The sequence below is a fragment of the Argiope bruennichi genome, chromosome 7 (genome assembly GCF_947563725.1).
Source record: "Argiope bruennichi chromosome 7, qqArgBrue1.1, whole genome shotgun sequence".
NCBI classification, from domain to species: Eukaryota; Metazoa; Arthropoda; class Arachnida; order Araneae; family Araneidae; genus Argiope; species Argiope bruennichi.
Window position 1 is genome coordinate 106172355 of NC_079157.1, and position 15216 is coordinate 106187570.

The following is a 15216-nucleotide window of genomic DNA, read 5'->3' on the forward strand; positions in this document are numbered from 1 at the left end:
ATGGTTGATTCAGTATTAAATTTCAAATCTAGTTTCTAAAATTCAATTTCAGAAACTAGATTAAAATAAAACTAATATTGAAATATAAATAAAAATTACAGCTCAAAAGAAAAAATTTTGTAAAGATTTTTATTAAAGCTGCAGCAAAAGTTATGAAATAATAATAATAAAATACTTAATGAAATAGAAGTTTTTAACTACAAATAGAAGTAAAGAGATTTTTCATAAGCACAAGAGTTTATATAAAAAGCCCTTGAAAAGACAATGAAAAGAGACAACTTACCCAAACGTCTGCTTTTGGTCCATTGTACTGCCTGCCTTCAAACAGTTCAGGTGCTGCATAAGGAGGACTCCCACACCACGTAGATAACATCTTGTCCATTTCATAGTAATTACTGAATCCAAAATCTGTAGAATATTATATAATGAGAGCAATAACATTTCAGCGTGATTTTATCTTTTAATCTAAATATTTTGTATAATTAGTTAAGAAAACAAAATTCTTTATATGACAATATTAAGAATGCCTCAAGCTGAAAATAATGAAGAGCACACAGCAATGAATGAAATTCTTAAGCATTTATAAAACTCAAAGTATAATAAAGTTGGAATGAATTTAATACAGGATTCTTTTGAAGAACAAATTAATGATAGGCCCTACACATTGAGAAATTGCTTCTTTCCATGCATAATCAACACAAATCCTGCAAGCAATCTTAATATATGGATGCAAAAATAAAAAATAAATTGAAATCAAAGTCAAAAGATTTTTAAAGTAAGTAAAAGATTTTAAATGAAAGAAAATTTAAAGATCATAAAATATATTCATGCTATCAAAAAAATTTACCTGCAATTTTGATATTCATGTTTTCATCAAGTAATAAATTTTCAGCTTTCAGGTCCCTGTGAACAACATTCCTCTCATGACAGTACTTTATAGCTGTTAGAATCTGCTTGAATTTATGCCTTGCTTCTTTTTCACTCATCCTACCATGAGCCACAAGATGGTCTGAAGTAAACATAAACAAAATTAAGAAATTTAACTTTCTCGGACTCAAGAGTAAAATAAAAGTCTGATAAATTCTAAAAGTTGCCCAAAAGTTTAAAACATTTGGATATAAAAAAGCAATATTAATTTTCACAAAAATTTATTGGTTCTAAGTGCCATGTATCACGTACACTACATTACAAATGAGACATATCAGAATCATTTTATTTTAAATTTCAAGAAAAGTAGTTTCCCAGTTTATTCAAACAATACAAAAAATGCAAAAATGATGCATGAAAAGTAAGAATAATTAATAAATCATTCTTACAGAATACTTATTATTCTACATTTTCTTGAGATTTTACAATTCTAAATGTTGTGAAACACAATAACATCCTGAAATCTATACAGCATGCCAGGTTATGGATGAATACTTAGCACTTTTGGGTCAGTTTCAATGTATTTTGTCATTAATAATCTCAGATATACATCTAGTCTCAACAGCCCCACTCCTTCAAACTGAAATGATGATGCTTCAAATTTATTTGTATATATTCCTTACCATATTAAAATAAAAAATAAAAAATTTTCTGTAGTTATTTGATCTTGTTGGTCATCATTATCATCATTCATATTAAAATACCTCTTATGATGAATTTAAATTAGAAACATCCAAAATTCAGAAGCTCTAAAATTTTATCTGGAATCAAATATTTTACCAGAGAAAGTAAAGATTGTAATCAAGTAAGAATTAAGGAGAAAAAAATGTGAATCAAAATCTTCACATGAGAATTTTAATTGAAAAAATGGTGAAAAACTACTTTTAAAAGTAAAAGATGAAACTAAGAACAATTTGATATCAAACATGACTGAATTTCCTTGTATTGCATGTGCTGAAAAAGCATTCAACAAACTAATGTGATTTAATGTTGTATAGAAAAGTTTAATTAGAGTAAAAGTGTAGCTAATATAAAACAAAAAAAAATGTACTTCTTAAAATTATAATAATATTAGCAATAAAGTAATGCAATCATGTTGCTATGCTTTGAAACTGCATTTTGAGATTGTACTTGTGAACAAGTAATGACACAGAAGAAAAAAATTAGGCAAGATATTTCGTTATGTGACAAACAGATTTCTGAATTGTAAAATGTTATACAAGGTTTTTTTTAAAAAAAATGAAGAAAATTACGCCACATGTGATGCTACAGAATAAGAGATGTTACAAAAAATGCAAAAGACAAATCAAAAATTGTATGTAACTTTTTCATAAATTTCCAAATTTAAATGATAGAAGGAAAACTTTATTTTATCTTTATTCTTCAACTTACTTGCCACAAAACATGGAGGGAAAAATTCTAAAAAATAGTAAGGTCTATAACTTCATATTTAAAGTATCTTAGCATTTGATATTCACTAATTTTGATATTCTCAGCATAACTTAAAAATAATCTTTAAAATAAAGAAATTAATAAATAAATTTATTATACATTGGAAATATTTTTAAAATATTAATAAAGAAACATGAATAAGTTGTTAACAAATATTAGATTTTACAGTTTGCCCATAAGATCTCTGATAGATTTATGAAAATTTGTAAAAGTTACAATAGTAACTAACACATTTCTCAAATGTCCCTCATCTGCAGCTGCCTTGGAATATTTCTGCACACACACATAAAAAAAATCAATATTCATGCTTAACTAATTGATTAATAACTTAAAAAGATGTAATCAATAATATAACAAGCAGCATATCACATTTAATCCTTTTATGATGGACACCTTAATCATCAAACAGCCCTATCAGAATAGTGCAGTTTTTATGCATTACTTGGAAGGGGGGGGGAGAGAGTCAATTAGCATTGCTAACTGAAATTATCCCCAGCCGTTACATTCTGATAAATCATTTAATTAATCTCTATTTCAGAATATTTCTTACTATCCTGACCTCTAATACAATATCTTTGTATAAGGAAATTTTTATAAATAACATGAAGTGTTTAGTTAGCTTAAAAGTCATATCTCAAATTCATTTAATAACAGATTCATTTTTTTGTTTTATATTTCATTCCACTTCTTTATAATATTTTTGTTCCATATCCTAACAAATAACAACAACAATGAAAAACATTTGCATTCATTCATAATGAATGCTAAGAAATCATAATGATCATAAATTATTTAAAAGGAAGACTATTTCAATGAAAATCTTTAAGATTTTAGAAGCTATATAAAACTTAACTGCAATACTAGATATTAACATAAGCACAATACAAGTATAGTTTTCCAAACAAATTCCGTTTTTTTCAAGAACACTGATTTCTTGTTATTTTTCCACTGCTTCTTTATAATCAATTGACTTTAGTATCAACATAAATTTTACATTCTCATATAACTGTGGAAACAAAATTCTCTCTTTTATTTATTTGTGTGTGTGTGTTTTTTTTTTTTTTTTTTTTTCTTTGTGTCATTATGACAATTTATGTTTCACAATTTTTACCATTACCAGCATTACTTTAACATACTGAAAAACATGATAGCATGTAACCCCAAATGTATGTATACCAAAGATTGGGATAAATGATGCAAACTGTTGAGCTATTTGCACAGCTCTAAAATTTGTAAAAACAATTATAGCACCCATGATTGTGCTTAGCTTTATACGTACTATGAACTTCAGTTGTCTGTTTTTACAGCCAACAGACAAAAAGTATTCAATGATTTTTTTAAATTTAATTATTTCTTAAAATAAATATTTAGACTTCCTCTCAATTTATAAAATAAAAAAAATTAAGAAACATAAATTAAACTTACCAAAAATTTCACCTCCACTTGCATACTCAGTCACTAGATATATCATTCTTTCTGTTTCCATCACCTGAAGATAAAATATCAAAATTCATTAAACTGTTGTGATAATCAGCTAATGTTAATTTCTAATTCATTATAACTAACAATCAGTTTATAAAAACTTATTTAAAAAGTTGTTGTTTTTTAATTATTTATGTTATTAGCCTCCAGCCGCTTATCCTGTGATTTTCATGGGTTAATAAAATCAGTTTTCTTTCTGCTGCATCCCTTCATTTTAAAAAACTAATATGTTTTATCTTTTAATATTGCAGATTTAAATTTGTCACATTATTATTCAGTAACATACAATTACACTTCATTTTGTTTCAAAAACATTTGAAAATATTTCATCTAAAAAATGATTTTTTAAAACTTTTCAGTCATATGATTAGTACAGCATTTCTTGGTTTAACTACAAGCAATAAACAGGGAATCCTAAATTTCACTCTGATTTCTTTATGGTTTTAGGCTTTAGTGGTTATATTGATTTTAGTTTTCTTTTGGAAATGTTTAGGATTATGCATTAATTTTTCCTGCTTGCAAAAGTATTATTTAAGTTTGTAACTTGGACCACTGTTGCTGGTTAATTTGTAAAAGCTTCTATACATAATAATACACAGTATATGACATGGCTGATTGAGAGAATATTAAAAATGATGCAATTAAAGTATCAAAATCACTATAAAAATAATTATCAGATATGAAGGAGATAAAATATCAGTTGCAAAAGTTTTAAACCAACAGAAGGATAGGTGAATGGGGAGAGTCAGACTACAGATTAGACATTTTCCATTAAACAACTGTGAAGGTATATATCAGAAAATTATCAATAAATTTTTTTTCCTTGCTGTTTTTATGCTTCATAAGTATAATTATCTTTCATTTCAGTTTAAGTATGTTTTTTACTTTCTTTTTACCACTAACAATGAAATGAAATAGTGAATAACCAAAAATAAGCAGTCACAAGTTTTATATGGATTAAAATTTAATGTAACAGTAAATAAAACTGCAGATTTAAACCAAAAACTCTAGTAATTATAAACATGTAAAAGAAGGTTGAAGTTAAAAAATACAAACAACAATACAAAAAATGAAATAGATATTCAATACATTAAAAGAAATAGATACTCAATACAATAAAAGAAATTAATATTAAATATAAGAATAACTAAACTAACTTTATTTAAAGAGACTGCCTCTTTTTGACTTTGTGAAACAGATTCAAAATTGAAAATATTATTGACTTACAGTAACTACAGATACAAGAAAAAATAAGAAAAAAGCTATTCAATTAATGTTCTAAGCAGAATTAAGGCACTGAAAAAAGAGTAGATTAAACCACAATTTTTTGGTAAATTCAACTAGGCAAGATATTAATATTGAAAAGGTTTTCCATCCACAACCAGAATGGTTAAAAAAAATATAGAAATGCCTGTCAAAGATTTACTTTTAATATTTATAGAATGTGAACCTTCAATCAGATTAGTGAAAACTAATAGTTGGTTCAGAAAATCCCAAATTATGTAAGAACTCCTCAAGCTAAGAGACATAAAAATACTGAGAATTACGTGTGTATTTATAGTGCCACAAATAAAATATGAATATTAATAAAGGACTAAAGAATTCAAAAAACATGATTAAACCAGTGAGATATAAAAAAATACAACGCATCAGAAAAGAAACTAGATACGAACTGGCTATGACTTCAAGTAAGATTAATACGGGAATCAAAACTATTCAGCACAATACTGCTAGATATACTTACAAAATTAACAAAGTATAAGTACCTTTATAAAACAAGGTATATTTTTTATTAATAAAAAAAAATATCTTTCCTTAGCAAATATGCTGAAAAAATTAACTATCACATAATGCTTTCTCCATTAGCATGCAATAAAAAAAATGGTAAAAATAAATTCAAGCAAAGAATAACATATTGTGAACCAAATTTTGAATCCATTGCATATCTTGCATTTGTTATAGTGTAGCTAAGAAAGCGTGCAGTTCAGAGGAATTAATGGAAAACTCATAATTTGTGAAGTAACTGTGATACAACATAAACTCGTCCTTTTCAATTTGACAAACCATACATTTAATTCTACAAAAGGTACCTCTTTGCAAAGGAATATCAAAAATGCTGGCAACGAATCCATGGGGCATGTAAAGTAAATGCTTACAGGATTTGCCATCTAAAGCTGGCCGCACATTTCATACTGTTGTTCATTCAACCGTGTTGTTTTACCACTGTAAATTTGCATTCCATTAAATCTGAGTTATAAACAGAATCCAGTGTATTTTTTAAAAAACTCAATTCACTGCCAAACAGCCTCTTCTAGCAGTTAGGTGCCTTGACATTCTATTGTAAAAACAATTTGTTTCAACATGTATAAATTTATCCCATGGCTTTAAAATCATACTATACAGTAAAATTGAGTAGTTCTAAAACAGTATTTTCCACAAGAATAAAAAAACAAGTGTTGTGCACCTCTTGAAAATAGGATAATTTGAAGTACAGCAAAAAATGTTCCTAATGCATAGATTAACTAGTAGAGTTATTAAGTGAGCAGATGATAGAACTTCATAATAATTATCGAGTTCATGCATATATCATTTCAATTCTTTAAGCAACAGATTCTCAATGAAATAATAGCTTATGTGCTAAGAACTTAGTCTTTACTCTGGTATAGGGAAAATGTTCAATCAAAAGGTTAATATCTTATGATGAATATTATCATAAAATCTACTATAAAATTCTAGCAATAAGACAGAGTAAGAAGGTAAATTTGATTACAAATGCATAAGTGACACTTTTCAATACTATCATGTTGACATATAACATAAAAATAAGATTCAAAGGCTTGCATTGCCAAAGAAACTAATTTAAGTGCATATAATCAATTTTTAAAATGAAAGAGAATTTTCACAAAATATAAAATATATATTTACAATTTGTATTTAATAATGAAACCAATATTAAATACAAACTATATTTATAAAAGACAACGAAGCAATTTTTTCATCAAGAACAAGAGAACATAAGAGGAATCCAATTTACTTTAATTTATTCCTGATATCTAACAAATAATTGATTATTCTTTTTACACTTCATTTAAAACAGTCTGGATTATGGCAGTCTCATGTCATTAATATAACTAACTACATTAATTAGTTTAGCCACAAAGGAATGCACTAATGAGACAATATTACATCAAACAAAATTGACATTCATCTGTTCGATTTAATCTCCCATAATTAATATAAATCTCATAATTAATTTTTAAGTATGTAAACGAATTTTTAATGTTCTGAATTTAATTTAATAAGAATTATATATACATATATATTCTTTTTTTTAATACTAAGAAAGAAAAATAATTTTTAAATATTAATTATTATTATTATTATTTATTTATTTATTATTATTATTATTATTTATTTATTTATTTATTTATTTATTATTATTATTATTTGCATTTAATCTTATATTAATGCAGAACACGTGCATTTTTCTTTGTCTAGGATCTCTTGTCTAGGTTTTTTTCTAGACTAGGTGCCCTTGTACAAGCCCTGATTTCAATCAATAACAGAAGAATATAAACAATATAAAAGAAAATTAATATCAGTAATTGGAAAATTTCAAACTTATTTTTTAACTACTATCAAAATAAAGTACAATATTTTCATATCTTTATTCATATTTTTTTTTTTTTTTTTATTTATTACATATGAAAAGCTTGGAATTAAATTCCACTAAATCAGAGTTAATAAATCTGTTCACATTTAATTCCTTCGAAATAAAAGGGAATTCAAATATTAAATTATAAACATAATTAAAAAAATTTTTTTTGGGGGGGGGATTACTTTCCTGCAAGCAAAAATTAAACAGAAATCTATTTCATTCATATTTCTCAAAACATTTCTCAGAAATAAAAAATTACAACAGATAGTTTCTGTTAATATGTATACTTTTCCATTAAGGGAACTCCAGACAAAGCTGTTTTGTAACATCCTTCACAAGAAAACATTAATATTCATAACATATTTGAATAGGAAGTCCATTTAACTTTATAGAAACTTGTTTTTTTTAAGAAAAATTCAACCTAACAACTAATTTCAGATAAAGTCATAATCCATTTTAAAATTCAAATTATTAAGACTAAATTTTCAAGGAGCAAGCTCAAAACTAAAAGAATATTGTGTGCACTGAAAATGAAAATTTTAAAAAAACAAAAATTTAATGCTTGTACAGATATATAGTAACAGAATGCAGACTAAAAATTACAGGATGTTTTAAACCATAAAAATAATATACTGACCTGATATAATGCTATTATATGTGGATGATGTAACATTTTCATAATCTGTATTTCCCTCAGAATTTTCTTTAAATTATCTTCATCCAAGTGTGTTTTATCAATTATTTTTATTGCAACCTACAACAAAAATACATGTTTAGCATCACTCACAAACCTATTATCAATGAAAAGTCATCAAAAGAAATTCCATATAAATTATTCATGATTCAAATGTTTCTTTTCAGGGCAGAAGTCTAGTAAATTCTGCCTGCATGATTAATCAAGCAAAAGTTATTAGTAGACTCTAAAAAAAGCACCAACGTACTTCAGTGTTATACAGTTGGAAGTTAAACCACTTGGACAGGATCACTTTCTTGGCTATAAATAATGGTAAAATTGTCTTAAACAATCTTGTTCTTTTGGAACTCTTCTAACATTTTAGATTCATAATCCAACAGGATGCATTTAAAATCAGCCATTCATGAACTGCATGTGAATTTTTTTTTCAGTTACAAAATTCATTACATATTTTAGCTAGTACTAATCCCTAGGGAGGGCACAATAGGCTGCTGCCTAGGGCCTCAGATAGGTCAATGAAAAGAGCTATTAAAGTAGTGGCCAAACAAATAAAATTTGTATAAAATACGAATTTCATGCATTTAGATAATATTACAATTTTTCAAGCATAATTAAGTTCATCTATGTAACATTATGTTCACTTAGTTATAGTATTTATAACCAAAAATATTTATTTAAATATCATTGTGTACAAACATGATGCTGCACAGTCTTGATTCATTAAATTAATAAAAATATTAAATTTTAAAAAAGTTAATAAAACATTAACCTAAGCTAAGTCAATAACATAATTAAGATTAAATTAAAACTGAGTTGAAATATGAAACAAAATTGACTAGTTTAATAAAAAAGAGCATAATGTGCATTACTTTGGGCTGCAAAGTATCTAAATCTACCATTGGTATTACTATATGTATGTAATACTTTCCATAGATAGTTAAGCTTTTTCTAATAGATGGCATAGCATGCTATACTAACAAATTTGTTTCCCCTCTAGAAATGATCCAGTATAACAGTTGTATTATTAAACAATTAAGATTTTATATTCAGCCAAAAGAAAGTTATCTGCTTCATTATCAAATAGCAGATAGTTTTAGATTCAAGTAAAATTTTATTATTCCATGTCTTATGGATAGATTTATGAGTAATAAGAGAAAACAAGAATTGGTAACCCCAGAGATAATGGGAAAGAACATATTTATAATCTTCTAATAATGTGTAAAGGAGAAACAAACATATACTATTTTGTTTAAAAGGACTTTATCCAGTTAGCAATCTAATGGTTATGTCAAAATTAATTTCAAATTTAAAAAGAAGAATATGACAATGGCATGTCTTATTCTGGGAAAATTGTCATTTAAAAAAATGCAGAAATGCACAACCAGAAAGTTATGGTTTCCTGTTTAATTGCTGTATTGAATGAACATTATTAAGGAATTCTGGCATTATTTTGCTTCCAAAATACATATATTCATTAATTGTACATTTGATACAGAAAAGCACAATAGAAATAGATATCAAATTCTAATAGTCAATATTTTTCTCTTAAGCACATTTGTGTAGAAATTTATTTGTTGTAACCCAAATATCTTTTTGTTTTTCAGTTCTTTTTTTATTATTATATATCTTTTTTTTTAGTTCTTTTTTTATTATCATATATCTTTTTGTTTTGTAGTTCTTTTTTTTTTATCATTATGTATCTTTAGATTAAGAGATAACCAACAAAAAAAACTGTTCACAAGGATGTTTTATAAAAAATAGATGGTAGTTTTCTGTCTTCAAATAAATGTGTAATCAAATATGTGGTTATTCTGATTGCCTACAAAATTACTCTTCTTATTTTTCCAAAGTAGCAATTAAGTCATCCATTATACAAAGATGATTGAATAGAGCTAAAAATTAAAATGTGATTAATGAAATAAGGAGAGTAAAATTTTAAAACTTGTACCAGCCTGTTAGCAAAAAGGTAAATAAATATCTACTAGAATAGCTTTTATGTCGCCCATAAAGAAATCTACTTTGAACAGTTTTAATATTAAATAATAGAATTCAACAATTCCCTATTCTTCTTCTTCATTTCTTAGCATTCTTACATTTCACAGAACTATGTAAATAATAGTTTAAAATATGTAAATATGCCAGGTATTAACCAAATTGAATGAAAAGTATCATTCATAATTTCACAATTCTTTTACTATATTCATTCAGCCTTCTTGCAATGCAGAATTCTGATAACATGGTTTTCATAAATCAATGTGTAAAAGTAGCTTCAACCCACTTATCAATGGGCTTTCTAAAAACACAATTTCCATATAATATGGTTAAAAAACAATGACGACTCAGAATTCTGACATTTCTCCTACAACACAGTTTTGATATAATACAAAATGAATTAATCATGTTATATAGGAAAGTTGAATGTACTGTTGTAATTCAAATTATAATTCACACCAACAATAATGCTTGATGAAATATGCTGTTCCATTATTAGGAAAAAAAGTCATAAGATCTTATCATAAGATTTTATTCTTGGTTTAAAAAACATCTATAATATAATAATCAGTTCCCAATTTTGAGATTTATTTCTGTTCATTACTCATTTTCCAATATTAACCAAACTAATAACCAGAATTAATGCTCTAATTTTGTTTCTTGATAATATAATCAAGAAAATAAATGATACGCTGGACAGGAAAAATTGTCAACAAATGCATCCATTCAAACATCTAGGACAATGAAGATAATTTCAGCGTGTAGTTAAAATTGATCAAATCAAAACAAAAAAAAATGAATTAGTGTGTTTTTTAAAGCATCGTCTCTGCTATAAGAAAAATCATGTATATCTAAATAAAGTCAGTAATTATCAAACAATTTATGCCCCATTTTATCAATTTTAATTGAAAGCAATATATTGATTATAAAGCAAATAAATATATGATATGTCATACTTTCTCAATTTTATTATCTAAATATTTAAATATAGAGAGAATTATAAAATTAGGTTTAAAATATTTTTAAGAATGAACCTGATGTATAAAAATGGATTAAGAAATTTAATATTAACCTACTAAATAACTGCACATAGATAAAGGAACAATATTAAAATTGGAAATTAGATCAAACTGAATTGAACTTCTAGAAAAATTCTATAATTCATATACATATAACATAAAATTATCTAAATTAAAAATACTTTCAAACTATGTATTAACTTAAATAATTTAAAACACAAAACAACATTAAAATAGTATAATTTAATTTCATTGAGAAACTTGAAAAAGTGGAAATCTGTTTCGGGATAAAAAAAATGAGTAATAAAATGAAATTTAGTAAAAATTAATTAATCCAGATTTAGCAGCAAAACTTATTTGTCCAATTTAATTCTATTTTACTAATATTTTTATCAAGGAGAAGTTTTTTTAAAAAGTATATCGTTTAATATAGATGTCAATAAAATGATAAAATGCATAAATTTAGATCACTGACTCGGATGTTATGTTCTACCTCTACGATATTCAAATTTTCCTAGGAATTTAATGTACCAATATACAAGATCTCAAAATATATATTTTTTAAATTATTTAATATTAATACAATAAATGAAATTGTGATTTTATTTATAAAAACTACATTTTGCTATAAATGTAGCATTTCTAAAAAGTATTAATTTTTTTACTATTATAAAATCCGCTGCAGGCTAAATAGAGCTTTAGATGAACCACAATGTACCCATCACTGTTCTACACAGTCACTGAGAATTCATCTGAAAACCATTCAGATGTATGATGGAAGAGGAGAAATTATTTCAAAATAAACACAAAACTTATTTCTTATTTGCAAATTCTGTATATGACAATGAAACGATTTAAAACCTTATAATGTAAATATTTCAAAACCTCACATACTGGTCGTAATTTTGAGTGTGTTTTTAAATACCTGAATGCAATTTATTAAGAATACATACTTCAATTGTATTCTTAATTTGAATATTTCTAATTAGTATAAATATTCTCTAACCATAAAGTAAATATTGCAAACAACTTTGGTTTTTATTTAAAATTACAGAAATATATATTAAAAATGTTTTTTGAGTATAATTGTTTTTTGAGATGCAAAATAACATAGTTGTATAGCAGAATTAGAGTTCAAAGAAACATTTATTCATGGAAACTTAGAAATATATTTAATTTTATTAATTTCTTTCCATTCCATATATATTTAGTTATTCATTGTGCTGCTTACATATCTTACATTTTCATGAGTGATCTGATTGTGTTTAATGCAATTAATGTGCAATTCATGTATCCTTCAAGCAATTGTATATTAATGTAATAGTATATAAACCTTTTATAATGATGCATAAAAATAATTATATAGACTACTTTAAGATAAAAAAAATTATATCAAGCATTTTCTAACTTAATTTATTTTATTTAATTTTATGTTATTAAGTAACATTCAGTTTTACAATAGAATGATTTTCAAAATCAGCAAACTTAATTGTTGAAAAACTACAGTTCAATCAGCAATTTTCTGGTTTCAGTTAAAAAAGAATTTAAATCAAAGCAAAAAACATATTATTTGTGGTAAAAAGAGAAACATTATTTTAATCTCTTTGATAAAACTCTATAATTAGATAAAACTCTATGAATTGATTCATATTTCTTATCAATTAATCATAATAAGTAGAAGAATATTAATTATTTGTCCCTGATTACTTCATTTCACAAAACATCTTTCAAGATGCAATTTTTAAATATTTCCTCAAATAAGGATATTTTCTAATTACAGATAAGTGTCTTATAAAATGTCCCAATTTATTTAAACCACTTACAACAACTACACTAATCATAGTTTTTAAAACTAAATAAATTAAAATATAATGAATACTGAAAGCATCTGTTCTAATGGAAGATAAATTACAACTTACATATATAAACAAATAGTCAAGAGATAAGAAGCTTTACATTATCATTAGCTTAGATACAACAAGAGTTTACAAATAGATAACTTTTACATATACCATTTCCAAATGTATAATTAGGAATTTGGATTGCAAGATGTTTTGTTTGTTGTAATTAATACTTGAAAATTGATAAATTTAAATTCAATAATTGTCTTTCCGACAGGAGGGGAAAAAACTATTAAATCAGTTATAAAGAAAAAGAAATTATCATATTTTTTGACTTTCAACTAAATTTGTAAAACTACAATAAAATCATATTTTCTTATAACTTACATAAACTTTCAATACATAAAATCCGTATAGAATATAATAAATTGATCAGAATAGCAAATATTAAAGTACTTTTATTCAACAAAATGTGATCCACTATAAATATTTTAAATATGTATAATGCAACCATGTTTTATCAATATGAACATGCAATATATATGAATATTGAAATTTACGAACAGTCACCGAATTTTAAACCAAAATCAGTACTCTATATAATTTTATATGAACTGGAATCCATTACAGATTTTAATATATAGATAACAATATTGTGATTGTTTAGCAATACTATTAAATTTCGATTATATCATTTTAGAAAGCATTTCACTGTGCGCATTTTGCAGGTATGATTTGTTATAATTTGCACAAATTTGAGGGGGGGGGAAATGTGTCTTAAATATAATTTAATCTTCTGTAAACAAAACACATAGTTCATATTCATTCTAAAATGGTAAATAATAATAATTTTTTTTTTTAAATTCAAAGTTGACATTCAAGCCACTACACGTGGTCGGTCTCTTTTTTGTGAATGAAGAAATGATTTTAGCCAACTCACCTTAGTTTTAGTTATTATGTGAGTGGCTAGCTTGACCACAGCAAAGTTTCCTTTGCCAATGGTCTTTTCTAAATGATAAAATCCTACTCGGACAAGTCCACCTGAACTTGCAGACGATTTGGATCCATCTGTCGCCATATTTGGCCGATGCCACGCACATGCGCATTACACTAGCCGAACACACAATCAAGTCATGTTACTTAATGAAAATTTAAATTTTAAGCACTTCTGAAAAATTAATTGAAAAATATTGAACTAAGCTGATATTATGTATTGTAGATGCAGTACAGCACATTTAAGTATCCACAGATTGGCAACAATTTTGCACTAGGCTCTTGATGATCACTAAAAATCCACAGTTCACAAATCATTTTTTAAAATAAATAGTGTTTCACAGCACCTCGATATTTTGAAAATTCCAATTTTATATTTATCTAATTAAATATTTAATGCACTGAACTTAGTACACGTTAGACAGGCCATAATATCCGTTTGTCAAACACCACAACTGCACATTAGTATTTATGTCAATCCTTCCAGAAAATATTCACTGTTTAGCTGGTCTCGAGAAATTCTTTATATTGTTTTATTCTTCCTTGCATACTTTTTAACAAACTTTATCAGATCATGCAGTTTGCAATACCAATTACGATAAAACACAATGTTCCGCTCTCTTCTACAGAGAGTTCTTCCGTCTGCCTTACTTCTCCTACTGGTATCTAGGAGCACGGCTGCCAATCTAAATCAGCTGAGCATCGCCAAAGATTCGCCAAATGATTGCAATATCCGCCAATATCAGTGACAAAGATTAAACCTCAGTTTTCGTTTCCGCAGAGCGACTAGAAGCAGATTTTTAAAAAATAAATGACCAATTTGAGAATTTTTCTTATTTTTTTTAAATAAAAAAATATCAAAAATTTAAACGAAATCTTTTATCAGTGAAACGAATGCTTTTATCAGTGTATTAAAAAATAAATTTCTCTTTTAAATCAAAAATCTGGCAAAGAAAAGTGGCAAAAGCGAAAGTTATGACAGAAATGTTATATGTAAATTAAATTTAAAAACATTTTTAAAGTATTTAAATTTTTAAATAATGAATTTTAAGAATTTTTTCTTTTAATATTTATTGTATAATCCTTCGTTTACAGTCTTCTGATCCTCACGCTTTTACGATTTTTATTTTGACCTCAAAATATTAATATTCTAGATTT

General features: G+C 25.7%; 1 protein-coding gene across 2 annotated transcripts in view; it reads right to left on the reverse strand.

Moving 5' to 3' along the window:
- LOC129974962 (serine/threonine-protein kinase SIK3-like) overlaps positions 1-14709 on the reverse strand; it is a 40832-nt gene extending 26123 nt beyond the window's left edge. For both annotated transcript variants that reach the window (XM_056087783.1, XM_056087782.1), the window contains exons 1-5: positions 14006-14709; positions 8157-8273; positions 3805-3868; positions 848-1009; positions 284-408 (exon numbers count right to left, since the gene is read on the reverse strand). In XM_056087783.1, the coding sequence (XP_055943758.1) occupies positions 284-408; positions 848-1009; positions 3805-3868; positions 8157-8273; positions 14006-14143 (606 nt within the window). In that variant the 5' untranslated portion in view covers positions 14144-14709. The remainder of the gene's footprint in view (positions 1-283; positions 409-847; positions 1010-3804; positions 3869-8156; positions 8274-14005) is intronic.
- Positions 14710-15216: the final 507 nt, after the last annotated feature.